Source organism: Sphaeramia orbicularis, chromosome 4 (genome assembly GCF_902148855.1).
Source record: "Sphaeramia orbicularis chromosome 4, fSphaOr1.1, whole genome shotgun sequence".
Lineage (NCBI taxonomy): Eukaryota > Metazoa > Chordata > Actinopteri > Kurtiformes > Apogonidae > Sphaeramia > Sphaeramia orbicularis.
Window position 1 is genome coordinate 29,797,140 of NC_043960.1, and position 25,755 is coordinate 29,822,894.

Below are 25,755 nucleotides of genomic sequence, written 5' to 3' on the forward strand. Positions count from 1 at the left end.
TTGGCCTTACACTCCCTCTGTTGTAAATTAGCAAAGGGCAACATGTTTCAAAAACAACAGAAAATATTTGTAACTCTACTACTGTTTGATACCCATGTATATCACAATGTGTTTTTGTTGCTATGACTTGTCAAGCTTGTTAACAACTGGACAAACACAATCCATGAAACTGCTGCCTTTTGAAGAAAAAAAAAAAAGAAAATATCAAGCAAGAGTGGATTTCACTAATATCAATACTAGGATCGATGCAGACATTCCTTTTAATATTTATTGAATTTCAAAGCAAAGGTCAGCTTCTTGACCAGTCTGAACAGTGTGCTAAGAAAATCAATGAAATGGAACTAGAAAAAAATACACAGTTATGTAGCTCCTAATTGTCTGAAAGGAGGCCAGAAGCATTTTAAAGCACTTATTGAATGTAGCATGTAGATAATCTCATAACATTTTCTGAAAAACAAGCAAGCAAGAAAGCAAAGTTTATTTCTATAGCACCTCTCACAGATGAGAAGTCACAAAGTACTTCGCAGAACAATAAAATAAAAATGTTTAACACAGATACAGTTAAAATCACAAAAAGGTATAAATTAAAATGAAGTGGCTACTGACACAGTACTGTGGCACGAAATATCGGTTTGTCTATTACCACAGAGCCAATCAGCGCCCTCATTATATCATGTCTAGACTGGTAATTTGTTACAGCCCGAAAAGTACCAAGACAATCAGATAGCAAATAGGTCAGACTTAGAAATGGTGGAGATGTAGCTCAGTAGATAATGTTTCAGACTGCAACGCAGAAGCCTTGGATTTGATTCCTGGTCAAAGTAGCCCCCCCCCCCCCCAGCAGATTTTCAAAAGGGCATGGTACCGGTAGGCAAAATCCAACACTGATGTAAATCAGCCACTGGGACAACGTTCAGAGTGCAGAATTTGGAGCACAGCACTCAACATACAACTGACACAGGACTGAGAAGTTACATGGAACACTGCTGCATCTAACATGTAGCTCCGCCCACCTTCTCCAGCCTCAATCTCACTGACTGCACAGAGCAAAGAACACCATAAAACATATAGAGTATTTAGAACAATAATTTATATTCTATACTATCACTAATTTGTTGTTTCTTCCATCAGTTGCCACAGCATTGTGGTAGCAAAACGCACAAAAGAATGCAATGACGTATATGCCATATATCACCACAGTACTGTGGCAACAAGAGGCTAATAAGTTCATGGAACAGTATCTATGATTGGCTCTAATACAGATGCTAACATTTGATTGGCTTTGAGGCAACAGACAAACTGATATTTTGTGCCACAGTACTGTGGTAGGAGCCACTGCCAAATTAAAATAAACATGATGGTCATATAACAGCCCTTAAGCTACTGTGGTTAGAATGCTTGGAGAAACAAGTGGGTTTTGAGTTTGTTCTTAAAAGCATCAACAGAGTCCAGTAAAGAGAGCGGAAGATCATTCCAGAGCCGCGGCACAACAGCCTGGAAGGAGAGGTCTCCTCGGGTCCTGAAACGAGTATGAGGGACCATAAGTAGGTTCTGATCCAATGACCTCAGCCTCCAAAAGGGGACATAAGGACATAACAAGTCTCTGATACAGGAGGGAGCCTGACCATGCAAGGCTCTGAAGGTCAGCACCAGGATTTTAAATCGAAAAGAGATTTTCATGAAAATATATATTTAGTTTTAATGTGTCCAATATTTAGGTCATTTATTAATTTACCTATTATGTAGCAGAGTAAAAAAAGCCAAACTAATCCCAAATCCAACTGAAATGCACAGATGGAAGACATTTTTTAAACAAACTGAAGCTTTAATAAAATGAAAGATTGATTTTAAGAGGTACCCATTACTGTGTTGAAATTTAGGGAGAGGTTCCACTTTTTCCAAGTCTGTCTTAAATCAATATGTGGCCTTGTTCCACAGGTATTGCAGGTATTGCTTGTTGTAATAATTTCTCACACTCATACTGGCCTTTATCTGTTTTCTTTTTTTATTACAGTTGTAGATTTAATCTTTTTTTTTCTTCCTGACCCTCCATTGCAGGTCAATACAGAAAAACAGTGGAAACAAAGACACTGTTTATTTATTTATTTATTTTTTAAACAGCAACTGCATTTTGTGGTCATTACTTATAGGGACTGTTTCTCCTAACTCTTGACATTGGCATCATTTTATTGTCGGTTTGGTGGATATAGCACCAACAGAATAAGAATAATAACTCACCAAACATACATTTTAGCTCTTTCAACTACATCTCCTCCTCTGCCGATGTTCTACTGTAACTCATTTTTCCTTCTTCTAGTTCTTTTTCTTATATTTTTAATGGTTAACAACAGCCTGCCATAACTTCCCATATTTGCGCCAAAATTCCAGATTACCAAAAAAATATGTATAGAAAGGAATCTAATCATAATTGAGTTTGATTTGGACCATGACCACCTCTTTTAGTCTGATAGGTATGTAGCTGTTTGGTTCAGACTGTGACCTGGGGTTAGTTTCATACCTGTAGTTTTGGATTGTCTCAAACTGAAGCAGAACATCAGCAAAATATCCAAGGAATGACCACATCATGCAAAACCTGCCTCATTGAATACCATGTTAAGACAAACTGGAATGAGTCTGACCATTTCCTCAAAGCAGCATATGAAAAGTCACTCTGGCCTTTTCAGAAATTTTGGTGCAAGGTGCATTGTGAGAAGCAAAAGCGATTTCTCACAGATTCGGCAAGAAAACGACCCAGATCGCTACAATGTAAAATTATACAGTCCACCAGCATTGTTTTAAAGAATGAGTATAGTTGGTGGATGGAGGTAAAGATGACACTTCGGTTCAACACTCACAAAGAAACTGCTAAATTGCTGCTGCGTGGAATTCCCATTCCCACAATGCACCTCACAACAAAGTTTCAGTTTGTTATGTAAACATGTGGACTGTGTTTATGATGGAGTCATCTTCATAGTTGTTCACAGTGAGGGAAGTGATTCAGATGTGTAAGCAGAAAGACTAGTGGATTAGTGATCATTAGGCTATCACTGGGATTTTACAAATTTGAAAAAAAGTTCATAATGAAAGTCATACGCTGCTTTAAAGTATGGATCTCTTTTAGCTCAGACATAATTATATGAGGCCTAACAGATGTAGGCCTTGACACTGCGGACATACCAGTGTCACACATTTGATGTGTTGTTATAGATGTGTTGCTACACCATATATGTTTGACCATTTTCCCACACGGCAGGTTACGATAATATGGATTCACTAAAAGTTAATTGCAAGGGAGTTAATTGTCAGACTGTAAATTATGCAACAAAATATGAGTGAAATACTCTTTGCTTTGAGCTGAATGTCATTGGTTTAGGTAATTACCTGAGTAGCACCTGTGAGGGAATACTGGTGTACCAGTGGTGCTTAACACACCACAGACGGTGATGAATGTTAAAGCAGAGGCAGCCATGTGAGGCAGCTCTGTGAAGAGGTGGCCGGCATCCAGAGGAGCAGATAGGGCATGTTTCTCTACAACAGCAGCCCCAGCAGCTCGATGGCCACTGGTGAAAAAGCCAAGCTTCACACAACCTGTCAGCTGCCTACTCCCTCAATGTTCTGCTTAAAAATAGAACATGTTTGCTTCTTGCCAAAAATGGGAAGCACCTACACCATGTTGGACGGCTTGACCAGGACATAACTTTCTTGCCAGCTCTTGCAGCAAGAGTAAGAAGCAGATTTCCCATCACGGAGGGCCTGGGGCCCCTCCTGTGGCTGCTCTCATCTCAACACCAGCAGAGAGGAAAGGCTCAGAGACAGCCTGTAGGATATTATTGGCTTTGAAGTCCAGTATGAGGATTTTCCCAAGCCACAGTCTGGGCCTTAGGTAAGGACAAACATGCCATGTATTATTAACTGAACAGCATGGCAATTTGTTTCAATTTAGTGCATAGAGCTCCATCGTCACATGCAGTCCCACAGCAGCCAAGCACAGATGGCTGACTTCCTTTAATAAAAAAGTCAGTTATCTTGTGCTACACAGGACAAGAGAATATACATGACTGTTTGTAAAGTCAGCACTCCTCAATTATTCAATTTATTTGTTTCAATAGAATTCATTATAGAGAACTGATTAGATTTGCCCATGTTTTAGTTAGACCTATTAAATGACTTTGAACCACTAAGAAACACTAATAGCTTCATTTTTCAATTTGAGACCTTTGCGCTCTTGTGGGAAAGGGAGGAGAATGTCCCTGTCTTGTGGAAGGCTTCATTTGGATCCCTGCTTTGTCTGCCAGTAATTGAAGACAAAAATAAAGCTTGTTCCTCCAGGAGTGATGTGACCAGAACCATGCACAGACCCTTGAAATATCTGACCTGCAAAGGAGGATTGAGAAAGAAGAGGATTTGTTTGAAAGGACAGACACTATCAGTGCTAATCTGAAACTATTGCTACTTTGGTAGCCGAAAGCTTAAAGATAGGTCTTTTCCACCAAATTAGCTCTGGTTCTTGAACTGATTCTGTGTTGGATTGGACTGTAACCACTGTAATGAAGGGTGCATCATCAGTGGGGGATGTTTCAAAGATCATAATGGATTATAATATGGGATATTACCCTGTCCAACTGTAGTTTCTGAGACTGTCATCCTTGTTAACCCTCTAACATCCACCCTTTTCATGGAATCCTAAAGGATCCTAGCCCTAAGTTAAGAGTAGTGCTTCTTACTGAATGGTAGGATGAAAATGCATGTATTTAACTTCATTCAAAAGGAAACGTCTTCCAGTTTCTGTTTAGTTTGTGGTTGAAAATGTCTCAAATGTGCCCCTAAACTTACAGTGATTCACAGATGACCTGGTGGTTGTTTAGATGTTTCTTTATTTTTGTTCTTGGATTTAGTTGAAACCATCCATGGTAAAATCTTTGGTCTAGTTGAGTCTAATCTTTTTGATGCTACTTTGAAGTTTTTTTTCCAGAAAGTCAGTAAATGACTGAATGGCCACTAAGCATTAGATTTTTCGCAGACCACATTTTCTGCTGGTTTCTCAGACTTCTTCATTGTTTCTGCCTTGTCTTTTCTTTCCTTCCAACCTGGATATTATGACATACCCACAGTGGCTGCCAATTCAGGCCAAAAGGACCACCTTTTGGGTTCTGAACCAGTTTATTTTTCATCAAAATGCAACAGGATAAGAAGAAGACTATTCACAAATTTATATAATGTGAAAAGTGTGTGGATGAAGCTTGAAAAAGATGGTTCTGGGTTTATTTCTTGCAGTCCTTGGCTGTTACAAATTTACTTTCAGAAAGCTTATGTAATTCAGAGGCAGATAAAAAAAAAAAAAAAAAAAAGTAAAATGAAACTAAAAGTTGTTGAGAAATTATTGCCTTTGCTTGTTTTAATAGGTGGAACACAGGGGTATAAGAGTCATAGCTAACAACTGCACATGTAAATTTGGTACAGTGAACCCCCAAACAAAATGTACACTAAATGATATTTGTCTTCACATATGTATGAATATGTCTGAATATTTAAAAGTGTTAATTTTACTATTATGTTAATGTGTTGTTTAGCAGTATTGTGAATATTATTTAATGAAATGACAGGAACAAAGAGGTGATTGAGTTGAAGTCTATTGAAGTTTTAATGAATACATCATTTAAATGCATCTTTTTTCAGGGTCACAATTACATGTACAGTATAGTAGAATAATAATAATAATGATAATAGTAAGTTGTTGGATTTATCAGTTTTTATTAATTTATTTACATGTGACAGTATACATTAATAAACATCCCCTTAATTAGTAGACTTTACCAGATGTTGTAAGGTCTCTGGTATGAAGAATAAAATGCATTAAATTATACATAAGGGCAATAGAACAGGAGAAAGTTAAGCTAATTAGTGGAATGAATATTCAACACCGGGCATTAACAATGATGATTAATGATGATAAAACAAAGAAGGTTAAAAGGTGATGAACAGAAACAACAGTCTGTGCCACTTCAGACATATATTTTAAAGCGTAGTAATATTGATGCACATATGTAACATAAATGACTTTGAACTTAAGATCAAATTGTTACATGAGGGCATTTTTAATGACACCATTAGTTCTGCTTGTAAAAGGCAAAATGGATTGAAGTCTGTTCTTCTGTGGTGTCTTCAATATAATATGAAGGTGATTATGAAACTATTTTTGATGGACACGTTCACAGTTATAATCCTTTCAATCGAAATATTGTGAAAATATAATAAAGTCCTATTATTTTTCACAATGAAACCCTGAAATCTGTCATGACACCTCTTTTCAGCTGAGGTATCGTGGGATTCACCTGTCACAGCTGTGCAGGACAGTCATGGCAGGTCTCAGTATCTCCCAGCCTTTAGCCTGGCCCTCTGAAAGCTGCTGATGTCCCCCCTCATCAGACCCCAGGGGCCACACAGCTTCCATGGCCCCCCAACACTTCTTTATGTCTGTTAGTTGGTTTGGTTAACTATCCAGATGACTTGCATCTGCATAGTAACCAATCCTCTCTAAACCGTTTGCTGCATATACGGACTGATATGCCCAAATGGCCCCAGTTACTAATCCAAACTCTACCAGTCCTATAAGCAAACTACTGACGCTCTGCAGTGTGGTTTATTATATTATAAAATAATATTAAAGGCTATTTCCAAGACAATTACAAGAGCTAATAGGTATTAATCCTAAACTAGCCATAGCTCACAAAAAGAAGGGCCACTCTGTACATTCCAGGAAGTATCCTGTGCCTTTTTAAACAGCAACATCTTTATGATGGATCTTTCTCTTCTGTTTTCTCTGGCTGACTTCTCTGCACTATGAAATTTTGATTTTATTTCTCTAGAAGCAAGATTTTTCTATACCTTTGCTTGATACTTGAATCATGTTTGTGGTAACACTTTATATTAATGTCCATAAAAAGTTTTGATAATGGTCGATAAGACAATCTGTAAGACATTCTTACTTTAGACAGTTAATAGTTAATTAATTAGTGAAGCATAGTAATTGTTCGTAAGTTAATTACTAGTATAAGCACAATTTGAAGTATAAGCACAATGCACAGGGTGTTTTAATATAAATTAAACAAAACAGTACAAAATGTTCAATATTTAAACAGTTGTTCGGTTAGTTAAGCTCAGTGTGTTATTCTATTACCAAATTTCCCTTAATGAAAAACAGGAGTTTATGACAAGCCAGATCGCTAGTTGGGGCAAGGTCCACATGAACAAATATAAGGCAGTTCTACAATACAAGCTGTGTTAAAAATAAATAAATAAATAAATATATGGATTAACTAGTGTTTGCCCATTATGCACTGCCAGTTAGACATAATGATCACTTCTACAAGTTTAATTTAATACATTCAAACATATTCTCACACTATTTTCAATACTTTGTATTTCGTGATTGCTCATGTGAAGTCTGATCATTCAGTTTAAGTCACTGCAGGTGTGTGTCTTACTCTTTGAGCAAAATGTTCATATGTAGAGCTCTACAAGTATTACATAAAGACATTTTTTTTATGTAACTAGAGCAGTGAATCGATTCTATCCACTCAAACACTGGATGGCTTTTATTTTTAAAAGGTTAAGGAAGTGTTGGATTTGTATAAAAAGCACAGTATAAACAGGAGCAGAACCAAATGAGGTTTCAGAATAAATTGACTAATTTCTCCCCATTAATGTGAGGATGTTATAAATAAAGGCCTGTATTCAATAAAAAAAACACAGTCTAGGCAGCTGAGGTAAATACACTCTGGAACTTTTTAAAGAAATACAGCATAAAACATTTTTACATAAAGGTGTTTTGTTAACAAGTGTTTATTGATATCTAACTATCTATCAATTAATTATGTATATAGTGCGGTGCTACTTTTAGCACTTATTTAGCCTTATTAATGCATAATAATGAGCATCTTATAATAATCTTATTAAGTAATGTTTTTTTATGAAGACCTTAATATGAAGTGTTGCAGAATTGGTCACAGAAAAATCAAGTTTTTATTTACATTTTTATAGTTGTAGTGTATTTTCTTAAAATACCTCCTATTGAGCCATAAATAGTGCACAGAAAAACTGCTGGCAAAGGATAAGGTGGCCTAACTAATGACAGCTATGTTACAAAAATACATCTAGAGTATGCTAATTTTGGAGCTAGATAGTACAGTTACATCATTAAAGTGTATTCCAGGACACAAGGGCAGGTTTCTTTGAATTGCATCAGAGGGAGAGCAGACAGTCTGCGTTATCATCTGCCTTGTTACAGCAGGATGCAGCGGAGAGAATGCCTTTGGGTTAAAACCAAAACAAGCCTGCTGCTGATGGTGAACAAGGGGTCAAGTACTTGATAGCCAGGTGTTCTGTGGGAAGATAAAAAAAAAAAAGCAGGTGTGGGAATAGGAGGTTTTATGATCACTACAGGATATGCAGCAAATAGACAGGTGTATGATGTAAATAAGCACGATGTGAAAGTTAATCACCACATGCACAAAATCATAGACCTGTAGTTGTAGCCAGGGTATAAATGCGTACATTACTGATACAATTCGGCACTCACCCAGATCATATTGAATAAAAGATAAACCAATTTATAATTTAGAAGTTTTCAGTGCATTTCACACAGTTACTATAAACAGGTTCAAACTGGTTTTGATTGCAAATAATGATTAAACCTATTCCCCACATGCAGCAAACACTCTGACTTGTTAAATAATAAATGAGATCCTACAAATTTAATGAACTCTAAACTCTAGGTTTATTCCTTTTCTATATTAATGAATAAGTTGCTTAAAAGTAGACATGAATCACCGCACGATATCACTGTGGTTCATCTGATTTTGACCTTGGGTAATACATGGGACTGTATTATCCGGGATTTACCAGAAAACTGGATTGTATTTCAGGCTTTCACCAGTGGGACAAAACATCTTTAAATAAACTAGGTGGTGATGTCAGACGGTCGATTCATCTGGAATTAGCTGGAGCATCAGTAGGAGTTGGGAAAGCAAATGATTATCGAGATACCATTAAAGCCTTATTCGCACAGGACGAATATAACCAGAGGATCATGGGTGATTTGGAAACCTTGGTACCTTACACATCTGTTTTTTGTTTCATGGGATAAGTGAAGTCTGTTCTTTACTCAAATTTACTCACATTATTTCCTTGTTCTGGGGTCAAAATTTGCCATTTCTAGACGGAAAATGTCCCAAAATTGTGGCTGCCATGCATGTCATCCATCTCATCACAAGACTGCTATTTTTTCTGAAATAAGCACATCATTTTCAATGGAATTTTTTACTTTACAAATTATAGATATGGTTGATTCACAAGGGATTATGATCACAGATATTTGCAATTAATACAGGTAGTACTAGTCCCCAGAGAGAAGGTCTTAAATCTGCAAATTAACAACATGGAATTGGGTGCTTCTGTGAAACTGGTCACTAAAAACAGGACAGAGAGACTAAAAATTCAAACAAGATGTAGACTTATGTTATGAAGCAAGTTTGGAAGCACTTTGGGTCTATTTTATGAGATAAAAGAGAAACTTTTTTTTCAGATAAAACACATTTTTGTATTATTTTTATATTATTTTCGTACAAAAATCCACGTGTAACACCATAAAAAGGACACCAAAATTACATATGACAGTTTTTCCAAACATCTTTTTATTCTCTTACAGGTACATTTTGGGAAGTGAAGTAAATATGCAAGGCAGAATGTTTCACAAAAATGACTGCTGTTGCAAAATCACTTACGATTTATATGTGTTTAAATGGGCAGGTTCTGCATGTAATGCCTGTGGACACGATGGGTTACATACAAAATGAATGAGACTGTTGATTCAGGAAAAACCTGCATGTCTAGATTAGAAAAACCACTAGGATTATCAAATTTAACACAATGTCTTTATTTATAGCTGTATATAAGACCATTTCAAGCCATGTTTTCCAGATCAAATTTTGGTCCTATTTTTGGCCCCAATATTTTATTAAAAATGTATTAATTATGGGATGGCTCAGAGCAAGAATATAATTTTTTTTGCATTTATCTGAGGTCATCATTAGGTACATCCTGGAGGGATATATGTCTGAATTTCTCTTTTATTATGGGATCTAAAAAAGGCTGGCAAAGTGCCAGGTACCAAAATAAACCCAGTTTCATGGAAAGACCCAATTACATTTTGTTTTTGTTTTTTTCGAGACACTGAACTGCTGTTTACCTTATACACAATAAACACATAATTCAAGTTTTGCAATTAGTTGTTATTGTTCATTAATATATGATTAATATTCAAAAACTGACAGTGGTTTTCATGACTGAATAACACACTACGGGTTACAGTGTTGCACATAATTCGTAAATAGATAGTGTAAGTGCAAATATATCTGTGGCACCAATGAAGTCATAGCATACATTTGATCTTATCTTAATGCATTCTGCTTCATGCTCTTTATTGCTCTAAGGCAGTTACTTTATAGTCTTCTTTTTCTTTATGTTTCACACCAACAGTTTAATAATGGTATGTGCTAAAACATGATCCAAGCACTTCACCAACCTGAACCACAGACTCTATATTAGTGGATGGATGAATCATGGATGGGTCACCCACTGGTTTCTGAACTGATGTTTTGAAGCCGGTAGGTATTAGTTAACTATTGATATAGTATTTTTAGATTTTTGGAATTTAGAGGTGCACTGAAAGTTTATGGGGCTGAGGGCTTTCTGAAGGTAACCTCAGGGTGTAATCCAACTTTAAGATGCTTCATTATGGAGCAGAGGTACTTACTCCTTGAACTGAAATGTAGTGGTTCAGACCAGTCTTGTTACCAGAGTAATCTGATTGTTTATTGGAATTTTGTGATTATATTTATTACCCTGCCCCCCAAAGGAGAGGCAAGGGGTATTGTTTTTGGTTTGGTTTATTTGTTTCTTTGTCTTTTGGTTGAATTCATACCAAACTGGGTTTGCAGATTGCCAGTGACCCAGAATAGATCTGATTATATTTTGGGAACAGTAGGTCAAAGTTCAAATTTTTTTTATGAATTTCTTAAATCTTTTTTTCCTCATTTACTTATAATGTGCGAAATTTCAAATGTCTGTAGCAGCAGAACTATTTGTTGAATTCATACCAAATTTGTTTTATAGATTGCCAGTGACCCAGAATAGATGTCATTACATTTTGGGAAAAATAGGTCAAAGTTCAAATTTTTATGAATTTTTTAAATATCTTTTCTTCTCCCATTTACTTATAATGGTCGAAGTTTCAAAAGTCTATAAAACATCAATTTTGTTTCAGTTTACATCAGAAGCAATTGATATGCTGACATCACCACACACTTAGACATGATAACATTAGCTGGATCGATGCCAAAATAAGCTATAATACATTTTTTAATAATAATAATAATAATAATAATAATAATAATAATAATAATAATAATAATAATAATAATGCAGGGTGGGGAAGCAAAATTTACAATGAACATTTAGTTGTTTTTTCTCAGCAGGCACTACGTCAATTGTTTTGAAACCAAACATATATTGATGTCATAATCATACCTAACACTATTATCCATACCTTTTCAGAAACTTTTGCCCATATGAGTAATCAGGAAAGCAAACGTCAAAGAGTGTGTGATTTGCTGAATGCACTCGTCACACCAAAGGAGATTTCAAAAATAGTTGGAGTGTCCATAAAGACTGTTTATAATGGAAAGAAGAGAATGACTATGAGCAAAACTATTACGAGAAAGTCTGGAAGATACTATTAAAGAAGAATGGGAGAAGTTGTCACCCGAATGTTTGAGAAACACTTGCGCAAGTTTCAGGAAGTGTGTGAAGGCAGTTATTGAGAAAGAAGGAGGACACATAGAATAAAAACATTTTCTATTATGTAAATTTTCTTGTGGCAAATAAATTCTCATGACTTTCAATAAACCAATTGGTCATACACTGTCTTTCAATCCCTGCCTCAAAATATTGTAAATTTTGCTTCCCCACCCTGTACAGTTAATTTATAGGCGCCTTTCAGGACACTCGAGGTCACCGTACAAAGTTGTTAAAAATAAAAAAACACAATTAAAATTACATATATACATATATAAAACCCATAGGTACATAAAATGGCAGTAGATAAAAGTGAAATTATGGAATTGAGTAGGCCTGTCTGAATAAATAAGTCTTAAGATGGGATTTGAAGGTGGTAATAGAATCAGAGTTTTTTATGTGTTCTGGGAGGACATTCCAGAGTCGGGGGGCTGAGCGGCTGAAAGCTCTGGACCCCATGGTAGTCAAGCGGGCAGGTGGGAGGGTGAGTTATAAGCTATAATACATTTGAGGGGCGGGGTTTGTTTTTCCTGGCACCATTTATTACATGTGGTTTGAGTTTTGACCTATATGCATCTCCATAATCCTGAGTATACTTTAGTAACTCTAACAGAAGAGATAAACCCACCATGTGACATCACCACCGTCAGCTTGTTTACAGATGGCTCCGCCCTGCTGGTTATAAAGTGAAATACAATCAGCCTTTCTTGTAAATCCAGGTGAAAAACATGCTTTACCGCTGCTCCATATCTCACTTAAGGTAAGAATCAAACAAACCACAGTGAGTCTGTTCAGTGTTTCATGTCCACTTTAATCAGGGTGAGACCGGCTGTCGCTGGTGTCTCTGCTGGTTTTCCTCTCTGCTTTCCTGCCGTTCTTTCTCTGCTTCTCTGTCCCTTTTTTTTCTGTCTTCTCTTTATACTAATGCTTATCTCTAATCTTATTTGCATTCAAATTACCTCACCAGGTGGTACACCAATCAGAGGTAAGAATGCTGGGTACAGAAAACGTCCACTCATCCTCCTCCTCCTCCTCCTCCTCCTCTTCCTCCTCCGCCTCGTCTCCTTCCTGCTCCTCCTATCACCTCCGTGTGTCCCCATTTCCAGCTCTCTGTCCTTTTCGCTTGCTATGACACTTTCTCTGCCTTCAGCACATAACCTTTCATAAATGTGTATGGGCCGTTCTTAATGTCTCCGGGAAAGACAAAAAGCACGAAGCAGGTACATGCTTATCAGGGAGGATGTTCTAAAATGAAATCAGATAACAGCTCCCCGCTACAACTTATGTTACAGCTGGTTTTCAGACAGCTCAGAACTTAAAAAGCACATTTAAAATGACAAGGAATGAAGCGTGAAGCCTACTAGGAATCATTTTCCCCAACCAGATGAAATAAGAAAAAGAAAAAAATCCACAAAAGAAAACCGAAAGTAGAGAAAATTATTTATTAGAGCGCCCACTTTACTTTTATGTTTGGTGCTGTTCAAGAATATTTTAAGCCTCATACCAGTGATTTTTTTTTTCATTTTTAGTCCAAATAAATAATCCTCTTTCACCATCTGTTAGACATTTCCCAACACATGCAGCTATATTTTCAAGCAGAATTCTCCCAACTCACAGTAATTTGGCCAGAAAACAATGCTTCAAATTGGAACTCATTTTTATGGTGGAGGGATACCATCAGTACAGAACATGAATGCATCGCCAAAGTGATTCACAGGTTACTCTTCCATTTTTACAGTGTTAAAGCTCCAAAGGAAAGTAACAGAAACTAGTGTGAATGTGTGTGTTCTATTCTGCCAGATTCTGATAGTGAACTGAAATGAACTCAAACCGGTGACAGCACATCACACTGCACTTTAATGAATGTGTGGTGTTCAGTTTTATTCTCTGGTGTCACAACAAGTTCTCCCAAAACAGTAAACATGCATTATGAATGGATTTGAAATAACGTCATGTGTTGAAAGTAGTGATAAACAGGAAGAAAAAAGGGAAATTCTTACAAAATTAATGATCATTCGTAATTAACAGCTCAAAACCTACAGATGAATTGTCATAGATTCTATACATTTATTTGCATAGTTGCATTTCCATATTTATACTGTGCTGTTTGTCTGCTTTATATTGGTTTAACTGACAAATATTTCAAAGGGTTTTTTTCTGAATAGCACCAAACATATTTGCAGGATGAATGAAATAAAACACAATGACACTTCTACATATTTATGCTGCTTCTCCCCTGCTGTTATCGACCTGATTTGCCTCAACTTGGCATGGCTCAGTTCAAACTGGCTTTTTCACTGCAAATAAAGTACTTGCTCAGCATCATCATAGTCATATGATGTAAACTATTGTGACATCGTCTTCAGCTTCTAGTCTTACAACAATGGATGAGGCTGAACTTTAAAACTGGTATAGACTCCAAAATATTGTATTAAGCTTTTCCAGGCAAGACAAGAGTCATTTACACTTAAAATCAAGGTCAATTTATCATGATAGAAGTTACTTTATAATATGCTAGTTTTGGGAGGTTTCCCTCTAACTTGGCTCAGTATTCCACATCACAACATGATAACAAACATGCATGAAGACCTTTCACCAGGCCACAGTTGTAAATAAGAATGTTTTCTTAACCCATAAAGACCCAAACTTGATCCATTGATATAAAATACTTAACCCTTTCATGCATGAATTATGAGAACCTTAGTCAAATTTTTTTTTTTTTTCTGGAGTGTTTTCATACCTCCTTAGGCATAAAAAAAAAAATGCGATTGAGTTTTTTTTTTTCATGGAGTTACAAAAATGTCCATGCATTTAATTTTTTAAGTAAAGAAATATGTATTTAAAACCCAATATCAGAAAGTAAAATGAAAACAATGAAATAAAAACATTTTTAAGGCTGCTAATTTGATGTTTTCTCACATTTTAACATATTCTAATGCTAGTTATTACCTCATATAATATGCAAAAAACAACTCTTTTGTCTAACAAATAACAACTGATTTACACTTAAACATGTCACTGCAGATCAGGTTTATCAAGAACAGCAAAGTTATAGTAATGGTATGAATTGCAGTGTATTATGGGATGTTGCGTAAGTGTCCACTGTGTTGGCTCATATGGAACTAAAACAACAAAATCTATGAATATACAAGAGAACAGCTGGAGAAGAACTGTCCACTGGAGGGACCAAAATGCATGAAAGGGTTAATACCTGTTGATCCATTAATCCTGTCAATCAATGTAAATTATTAGTGTAAAATACAGTTTGTCATCTTTTCATGGTCATCACATATGAACCATTTGGATGTTCAGAGGCTCTGTAGTGAATGTGGAAACACCGTTATCTTCTCCGACATTGATTCACCAGTAAACCCCATGGAGTTGGATCAGTGACAGTGGATGGAGATACTTCTTTTACATTCAGTTAATGATTTATTTTACTTCAATGGTTACATTTTCTTCAGTTTTCTATTATTTAATATAATAACCTATGAATTTACTCTGTGCTTTTATGAACATGTACATGATCAGTAAATTTTATATAGGGAAAAAAATGATTTTCACTGGAAAAACCGGAACTGACACAAACGTAGCATTGGGTCTTTATGGGTTAATCTGTCTTGTCTGGTTAAATAAAGGTTAAATAAATAAAATAAATGAATGAAACAATGACGATTGTGGATTCTTTGGCCCACTTGGATCCTCGGCAAATGTGGGACTACAAATAGTACTGATTGTTGTGATTGTTTTAGATGGTAAATCCAATTAAGCCATGCCAAGTCCAGACAAGATGAAGTGATACCAGTGGACTGAACCAGCGTAGTGTTGTCCAACACTGAACATACACACTTATAAAAATGATCATATCAACTTTCTTCTTCTTTTGAATAGTGAAATGCAACCAGGCCGAGTATGATTGACGCCATATCTACCTTGTTTTCTCAGTTGGTTTCAGTTCCTAATTTCATCAGTAGTGACTGCATGGTACGTCAGTGCTAAAGTAGCTCAGTAGCAAGAAAGCTGATAACTCTCCACTATGTGGTAACTGATAGCTTGCACATGTAGTCACTAAAAGCCGTCAAGGTGTTCAACCTCACCTTGAAAACCACAGGGAGAGCAAACATACGGTCATCTATTAAAGCCTAAACATCTGAAGGGCAGAGGAAGTTCCAGCAACATTTTTGGAGGATTTCACCATCACATCCTCTTCACAGCAATCATTAGCTTTTTCATGCCAAGAGGTCAGAGCAAACATCCATTAGCATCCGTTTGCCTTTTTCAGGAGACGATAAAGTAGTTTTTTCTCATTAAGGTTCAGTATGTAAGATTTGCGTGTGCACATGCACTTACATGGAGTTTCTGCTGGAGTCAGTTTTGTGCTGGGAGCTTAATGCTTGTTGATCTAAGCAAATGGTACAGCCTGTGCACTGATTTCATTTAGAAAGACTTGGGTTTGATTTTATTGTGCAGTTTTCAGAGTCCTTCAAAGCCTCTTCTGCTCAGCAACAGTGGCCAATATGAGTTTCAACGAGCGTAGAAATGGAGTTGGCTAACATCAACAAGTGACCGACTCCCTGCACAACAGAATCAAATAACTTCACATCAGCGCGTGAACATATGCAAATCTTACATGTTGAGCCTCTGAACTCTCAGTGATAAAGATGATAGAGATAATAGACAATTGTCACAAAATTAATAGGAGAAAATATAAACATTTGGAGTTTTAGCTCTTGCTGCTCATACACCTCCGGTCTACGTTCCTAGACCAATGCCTAAAGGATGATAATTCAGAGGTTTGATATGTAGGAGAAACATTTACCTACATACTGTGTGTCTGAGTGTATGTATGTATGTATGTGTGTGTGTATGTGTGAGTGAGTGAAATACATACTGTACATCTCAGGCAGATGTCCTTGCTGGCTGCATCCCAGATGAAGGTTGCCCCTCCTCCATCTCTGGGCTCCGGTCTGTTCCAGATCCACCAGGGATGTGGCTACACACACATTATTTCAACCGCTGATTTTTTATTTATTTTTTATTATTGTTATTATTGTTTATAACTAGCTCGTAACATTGTGTTACAAACCCATTCCATGATGCATTTCAGGAATATATTCTGAAATATATACATTTTAACATTTTATTTTTCACATTCTGATCGTCCACTACAAAACTGCATGATTTGTGTCACATTCACTGCCAGTATATAATACTGTATAGTCTCTAAAGACACATTCATGCTGTCTGTCTCAGCATTAACCACTACTGACACTTAAATATATTTATGAATGTTTGTTTAAATTGTTATAAAATGTGTTTGGATGGAATAGAGGTAATTCATGGTGTCAGGTAAGTACAGTTCTTGTTTTACCTGTTCTTTCTACAGAGTAAAAGCTACCAAAGAAAGCATTAGCATGTTTTTATCACTTACAAATGAGGGAAATCCAAGAATATCACACCTCTAATGTTAAACTAGAGTTAAGATAATGCTTTTTTTTATGAATCAGAGTTTGTATTACATTGAAAAAGCTTAAAAACAGTGTTTATAGCACTTTAAAGGCCTCAGTATACTTTAACATCCACTAAAACTGACAGAATTACCCGACCACTGTAACATTTATATGATAATCTGCCTATTGGACCATTTTACATCACAGTTTGGTGTATGGATGTATAAATGTAAGCAGGGTTTGAAATGATCTCAATAAAGCCAAAGCTTTTTTTTTTTCCCATTCATCACATAGTTTTGATTAATATGTTTGGTCAAGTAGAACCAGAGTGTAAAAGCCTGCTTCCATTCACTCAGAAAATCCATTCCAGGTGCAAATGAATATTATTGTATGTTCTACAAAGTGTTCAGCTCCGATGGTTTTGGACCATCAATTTGCAGCTTGAACCACTAGAAACTACTGACCCTTAACTGGTCCAAAATGGAGGAAGCATTTAACGCAGTTGTCACTCATTAACTGTGATACCATTTACTTTTTTGGAACTTCTACTGGTGTATAAACAGATAACCATAAAAACAGATAGTTATGAAAGAGGCATTGATTATTATACCCTTAAAGTAACTTTTCACAATTGTATAAAAGAAAACATAGAAGCAGACAGTTATGAAAGAGGCAATGATTATTATACTGGTAAAGTAACTTTTCACAAATGTATAAAAAATGAATTCCATAAGAAGCATACAGAGGTCTTTACTGGACACCACTGGGATAGACCTTTTGATTGACCTCAAACTGACCAACAATAAAATGTTGCTAAGGAATGACATTATGTACCAGTCAATTCTGAGATAGTGCCGGCAGCATATTATATTAGAACAGTTCAATACTTCATAGAAATGTGAAAATGAAAACCTCAAATAATAGCAGAACATAGCAAAAACTCTGATGCAGACGCTATTTCAAAGCTTTCCTATTAGAAACAACAGACTAAAGCCTCGATTAGCCATGTTTCCATATAAATGCTAAGTTTATTTCAATCAAATCCATGATATATTGCAAAAATAGAAAAAAAAAAGAAAAAGAAAAAACAAACAAAAAAAACAAGAAAAGTAAAGTTCCATCCACTGGTTTAGACACAACATGTATACAGGACAGGATGCATAGAATAGAATAGAATAGAATAGAATAGAATAGAATAGAATAGAATAGAATAGAATAGAATAGAATATGTTTTTCTAGAAGCAGAACAGCTGATCAGTCATACAGCATGAGCTAAATGTTCACAACATCAGAAACAAAGGGCGATGGTCATCAGTGCAGTACCACTGATGGCCACTGGATGACTTCCAGTTCATTTCTCCCCTTTACTATTTGAACAATGATGAAGGTGTTGTTTACTTTGGATCCTCTAATATGTACACCAGTGGTCTTTGGAGAAGGTGTTTCAACCTCCTCATGAAGCTGGTAACTTTATATTAACTGTTTACATTGACCTTTTCTAATGCGATGCTTATAAATGTGTATAAAAATACGCTAACGGAAACATGACTAATAATGAGTTGTCTGCTGCCAAATACAATGTTATTTTCTTAGCTGCAATTCTAACCCCAATCCCAAAATGTCATTTCTTCTATATTGGAAGTAAATCTTAAAATAGCATATATAAGTTTTTTTTTTTTAAGGAAAGAAGCTGTAAATATTGAATAAACTAAATTCTGTAGCTATAGTAGCAGTTCTGCAAGACTTCATTAAGTCATTTGTTGAAAAAAAACAAAACACATGCTGTTAAAGCTTTTTTTATATTCTATAATTATGCAAACTTTAGGCTCAAATCTGTAAACATTCAAACAGGGATTTGAGCATCTTTGAGTGCAGAACTTTAGTTTTTATGTGTGTGTGTTACCATGTTAGCATGTGTAGACCTGTGACATCTCGGCCTCCCTCCCCAGGAGCGCTTCAGATTGAGAACAGCGAGGAGTCGGACCAGGGCAAGTACGAGTGCGTGGCAGTCAACAGCGCCGGGACTCGCTACTCGGCTCCGGCTAACCTTTATGTTCGAGGTAAGATCCCTCTTGACCTGGACTCGCCCCCGTCCTTCTACCGTACAGGTCAGGACCTCGAGCAACAAAGTCCTGTCTCTGCCCCCCCTCACATTCCCCTCCCCTCTCCTCGTCAGCACTAACTCTCTGACTGATGCTCTGCCTTCTGACTACTAAGAGGAAAGCTCTCTTCCTGGATCCATTTGCAGTGAAAGTCGAACCTGTTGATGCCTGTCGGCTCTCTGCTCTCACACTGTCATTTCCTGCTCTCTCTGTCTCGTCTCTGTCTCCTGGGTGGTGATTTATGTATTTTGCTCCACTGCCCTGTTGTTAGTTTGCTCGACCTGCTTAACCTCTCAGTGACGGAGGGTGGGGGGTAGGGTGTTTTGACTCGTCAGGGGTGAAAGAGAGGTTGGCTGCGGTTCTGCCTCTTTGTTTTTCGGGGGAGGTTGGGGTGTACGTGTGGAGTCTTGCCACAAAGACAAACTGACACCTTTTGCCATTATAAAACCCGCATAGGAAAAGACAGGCAGGAAATTCCCCTGAAAGCGGGCTGCAGTCTGCTAGATGTGCTGCAACAAAAGGCAGTCGGGTGAAAGGCAGCCTCAGGGCTTCTTCTAAGTAGGCCTTGTCAACAAACAACTCAATTAGCTTCAGCCAATATCATGTTTTCAAAGGCAATTTTCAAAGCATGAGGGTAAATCATTACCGCTCAGGTCTCGTGTTTATTTGATGTTTCTACTGACAGCGCTTTAAAATGCAGTTTCCCCTAAAATTCACTCAGAACTTTTACATGTTTATTACAGTCACAGCCTTGTCACCAATGGACTGAATTTTATCCATTTCTAACCACTTGATCAGATTTCATGATTTTATCCCATTTTGATCCAATTGACCTGATCAATGATACTGATTTTTGATGATCATCCTGATTGAAATACTAACTAGAGCCTTTATTTTTACCCATTTCTTTATTTGAAAAAAAATGCTTCTAAGACACACATCTACTGTATATTTCCAATCTTCTCTGTTTAAGAAGCAGAATTTGCCATATTTTATTGTGACATCTCATCAGTATCTGGTCTTGTTTGTCTAATTTACTGTATTAAAGCAGTCATATTTTGCTAAACCCACTTTTATTAGTCTTTGTTACATTTATTTGTGTATTTGGACCCTAATAGTTCAAAAAGTTTGAATTTGAACCCTCCAGGTGCTGCAAAGCTCTCTTTATATTCATTTTGGCAAAAATCGAGTGGATTTCTACAACTGTTTTAACCCTGTAAAGCCTGAACCATTAAATCACTGACAGAAAATTCCAGTTCTTTCAATTTTTCATCATTTTTGATACATCGGGTCTCAGTGCTCAAATATCATTATTTTTGAACAAACAAAAACATAATATAACACAAACATGTCTAACAAATTGGTAATTCCTTTTCAAAATTGGCAAAGTTCTGCCTCCTTCCTCATTCATGACAATCTTGTAGTGTCACTGGAAAAGCCTCTGGTGAACGAAGTCCTCCCCTCTGGTGGATTATCCGTGTATTGCATGTATCTGATTGTATACATCAGGTTTTTGAAGAAAAAAAATATCACACTGATCATGTAGAGGGCTTCAAAACTCATGTATCAAATATGATACGTTCGGCATTATAGGGTTGATTCCTTCTTAATTTGTTACGTCTGTAACTAGTTATGTCACAACATTTGCACATATAAGGTCAAGAATTCCGACAAACTTTTCTCTGAGTACGACATAATTGTTTATCAGCAGCAGCGGTTGTAGTCCATACTGAAAATATGTCCAAACTTCGACGCAATTACCTCAAATGTTAAATTGTTGGTTGTATTAATGAACTCAAGTGGCTGAACGGGACAGAGCAGCACAGTCAACAACCTGGAGGGGGCGGGGCATGAAGTGGCTCATTTGCATTTCAATGGCCAGCACTCAGAACGACCATTCTGGCATCATTACTCAGAAATAGGGTTGAAGATGGACCTGTGGAGTTGAATTAATGAAGAATTCAGACCCAAGCATAGCATTGACAGTTTATGTAGACATCAGGGAAATGTTTTAAAATGCATAATTCCATTTAAAAAAAGCAAAATATCATTCCTTCAAACTGTTAATACAATCACTTTTAATTTAAAACCACTAGCTCATATTTTGAAAAAAAAAAAAAAAATAGACCACAAAATACTTATGTCACATATATTGATTGGAATTCTGATCAACCCTTGTCAATCATATAGCCGCAGGAATATACACCTCAGTATATGGACATCCGGGTATCTATAAACACACTGATTACACACTGATAAGACAGAAATATGACAGAAACGCTTACAAATTTTACTTTACCACAGCCTTTACTGTTACTGAAGTTTGATATCTGGGTTGGTTTAGTAGTAGTTTGATTTTCAGATCTGATTTCAGAGTGAGCTTCAAACCCCAAGTCTAAATTCCAACTTCAGATTTCAAATCAAATGTACAAAAATTGTCACATGTTTGACAATATTAAAATACACTGGTATTTCCTCTCATACTGGACAGAGAGCAGGATGGATGCAGCAGTATTTCACCTCTAGATGTACCATATTATTATATTGGCATGGGTTAGACAGGGCTAGCTGGTTAGCATGCTAACTTTTTTGATCTGATTATTTGATACATGAGTTTTGAAGCCCTCTACATGATCAATGTGACATTTTTTTTCTTCAAAAACCTGATGTATACAATTAGATACATGCAATACACAAATAATCCACCAGGGGGGAGGAATTCGTTTACCAGAGGCCTTTCCAGTGACACTACGAAATTGTTATTAATGAGGAAAGAGGCAGAACTTTGCCAATTTTGGAACGGAATTACCAATTTGTTAGACATGTTTGTGTTATATTATGTTTTTGTTTGTTCGAAAATAATAACATTTGAGCGTTGAGACCTGATTTATCAAATATGATACAAAATTGAAACTCATACATGGAAATTGATATTTGGAAAAAACAAAAAAAGAAAGGGGGTTGCTCAGAAGGACCAATAAAGGCTCCAGTTTCAAAGAACTGCAATCTTCTGTCACTGATTTAATGGTTCAGGCTTTACAGGGTTAACCCTCCAGTATAAGGGTGAGTATATTATGCACACTTTGCAATTCATGCTATAAAAGGTCAGTTTGTATCAGGTTAGAATTCAAAAGTTGTCATTTTCGCATGATTCTTTAACATTCTAACCCAGCCACTAAAATCAGCACATTGTAAACATTGGAAAGTTACTGCACCACTACCCTTCTCCAAAGTGAGTAAAAATTGGACCTAGCATCAAGAATAATAATGTATATTGACCAATGTTGCTGTTAATCATTGACATATGCCAGACTTCAAAAATAAAAAAAAGAAGTAATCCAATTTTTATATAGTTTATTGGCAAAAAAAATTTTTTTTACACTACAAACATGGCATTTAAAGGGTTAAAAAAATGACAGTTATTGAGTGTTTGGTATTTTTGTTTGTGGCTCAAGACAGTGAAATACAAAAAAACTGTTAAGTTAAAAACAAACTACACTGAACAAAAATATAAACGCACCACTTTTGTTTTTGCTCCCATTTTTCATGAGCTGAACTCAAAGATCTAAAACTTTTTCTATGTACACAAAAGGCCTATTTCTCTCAAATATTGTTCATAAATTTGTCTGAATCTGTGTTAGTGAGCACTTCTCCTTTGTCCTTTGCTGAGATAATCCATCCACCTCACAGGTGTGGCATATCAAGATGCTGATTAGACAGCAGGATTTTTGCACAGGTGTGACTTAGGCTGGCCACAATAAAAGGCCACTCTAAAATGTGCACTTTTACTGTATTGGGTGGTCCAGGGGGGTCAGAAAACCAGTCAGTATTTGGTGTGACCACCATTTTCCTCGCGCAGTCTTCTTCATGAATTCTCTGAAACAGCTTTGGAGATGGCTTATGGTAGAGAAATGAACATTCAATTCACAGGCAAAAGCTCTGGTGGACATTCCTGAAGTCAGCATGCCGATTTCATATTCCCTCAAAACTTGTGACATCTGTGGTATTGTGCTGTGTGATAAAACTGCACATTTTGGAGTGGCCTTTTATTGTGGCCAGCCTAAGGCACACCTGTGCAAAAATCCTGCTGTCTAATCAGCATCTTGATATGCCACACCTGTGAGGTGGATGGATTATCTCAGCAAAGAAGAAGTGTTCACTAACACAAATTTAGACAGATTTGTGAACAATATTTGAGAGAAATAAACCTTGTGTGTACACAGAAAAGTTTTAGATCTTTGAGTTCAGCTCATGAAAAATGGGAGCAAAAACAAAAGTGGTGCGTTTATATTTTTGTTCAGTATATATGAAAGACATTTTGACATTACTACGGAGGGTTAGGTATATATTTCTGCAACACACTGACATATTTTTTAAAAAAAATGTCAAAACTGTTTTTCCATCCCTCTGATTTTTAACAAAAAAAATACTAATTGACCCTTTACTTAAAATGATATATTTGCGCTGTTACTGATATTTGTAGTATACATGTATCTCTTGCATTGATTTAATCACATAAACAGTGTACCATAAGAGCTATAAAACTTGATGTTGTCGCAGTGCTTAAGATTTTCAACGTTAGGTCTTTATGTTCCAGCTGCAGTTCCTCTAGATAATAATTCATACAAGTTCCATACACAAGTCATCCTACACTATAAAAAGATGCAGATAAACAGGACTTTTATGGAATCCTGAGATTATTAAATTATATTTCCACAGATCATTACACCGATGAAGATATTTTAATGTCCGTACAAGTGTTGCATTTCCTGCATTTCCTGTGCATAAATATTGACAAAATCAGTCATCCATTGGGGAAATGCTGCAGATGTAAATCCCTGACTGAGGCTGTTGTATCAAGAACCTGTGGGAACCACTTGTCCCATGTGAATTTAAAGTAAGTGTGAAGTAAGAGGAGATAACCGATTTCAGCACAGTGGCCTGCGTCTGTGTGCGTCTGGGAGATACATATGTTTGAGCAGATGCACACTTCCCTTTATTTTCTCACCACAACAGATGCATCCGTTTCCCACTAACACAGCACAGTTCTACTCCCCAGATGAAAAAATTGCCTTTGAGAACTGAAAATAAATAAAACTTTCCAGAAATCCTCAAAACAGAACTGAAGACATAGTTTGGAAGCATTCTGTTTCCTTCTTTTACACCTGGCTGATTTGCTCATCGAGTAAATTGTAGTTGTCAGAATTATAATGACTGTATTTATTTCATTTATTTCCACCATGCAGAGCCGCAGCCAACACATGTAGAGTTTCAAGTGTATGATTTGTTATTTCTGCTTCTCTTTTCAAGGTTCCTGTCTGTGTTATTTTAACCTCTGACCTCTACAGGTGTGCTGAAAGCTCAGGTTTCCATTTTCATCTCACACTGCGGCTTCTGAGCAAACACTGAAACCCACATATGTGTGTTTCTCTCTTCTATTTTCATCATTTTTGTCTTTTTTTAGTTTTCACATCCTCTTGTTCTCTATATTGCCACCTTGAGCCACTTGTCAGTCATGTGTCAGTCATATACACACACTGTATATGTTCATCTCACAGATGCTTATCCTTCTATCCACATAAGAAGGCAGCTGTTTTTCATCATTTCTTGTGCTTTGCTTCATCGCTTTGCTTTTGTTCACGTGCCTTAAGTTTGTTCAGGTGTGTGTGAGAGGAAGTGTACATAAATGGTATTGTTCAGATGCCAGACTTTACTTTGAACACAGGAAAGGGCTGTTGGTCTGCTTAATTATTAACAGTTTATTATTTATTTATTTACAAGGTTGGCTTTAAAATACACCTTTCAGGGAAATTTATGGGAAAATCAATAAGCACACAAACAAGACGGCAATGATAAATTTGTCTCCTTTGTGTCAACATGAATTTTTAGCTGTTTTTGTAAGTATTCACGAGTTGGATTCGGACCAGTTTGAGTCGTTACAGGATTCATTCATAATACTGTAAAGATTCATTCATTCATTCATATATTAGTTTATTTCGAGCATTTACAGAATACATGCAAGTTCAAAATTCCAAAATCATTCATTTGTACCCAAAAAGGAGTGGGAAGAAGAAAAACGTATTTAATCCCACACCCATTCTGATCATCAGATAACTCAAAAGAATAATGTTTTCATACGTTTATCATAAGATTTAAAAAAAAATGTATTCAGGTATATGTATTTTAGGCTCATATTTACACTCAGAGTTCACCAATTTTAAGGAATTAAAATTATTTCCTCTCCCTGTAAAGAAAGGCAGAGAGTGTTTAAACCAGGGGTGTCAAACTTATTTTAGTTCAGGGGCCACATTAAGCCAAATTTGATCTGAAGTGGGCCAGACCAGTAAAAT

At 36.4% G+C, this 25,755-nt stretch overlaps 1 protein-coding gene across 8 annotated transcripts in view; it reads left to right on the forward strand.

Moving 5' to 3' along the window:
• The window catches only part of ptprfa (protein tyrosine phosphatase receptor type Fa), a 563,163-nt gene that overhangs the window by 232,250 nt on the left and 305,158 nt on the right, over positions 1-25,755 (forward strand). For 7 of the 8 annotated variants that reach the window (XM_030132452.1, XM_030132453.1, XM_030132454.1 and 4 more), the window contains exon 6: positions 19,253-19,363. In XM_030132452.1, the coding sequence (XP_029988312.1) occupies positions 19,253-19,363 (111 nt within the window). Of the gene's footprint in view, positions 1-12,820; positions 12,839-19,252; positions 19,364-25,755 lie in introns of all 8 variants that reach the window. The other variant, XM_030132451.1, reaches the window with a different exon arrangement.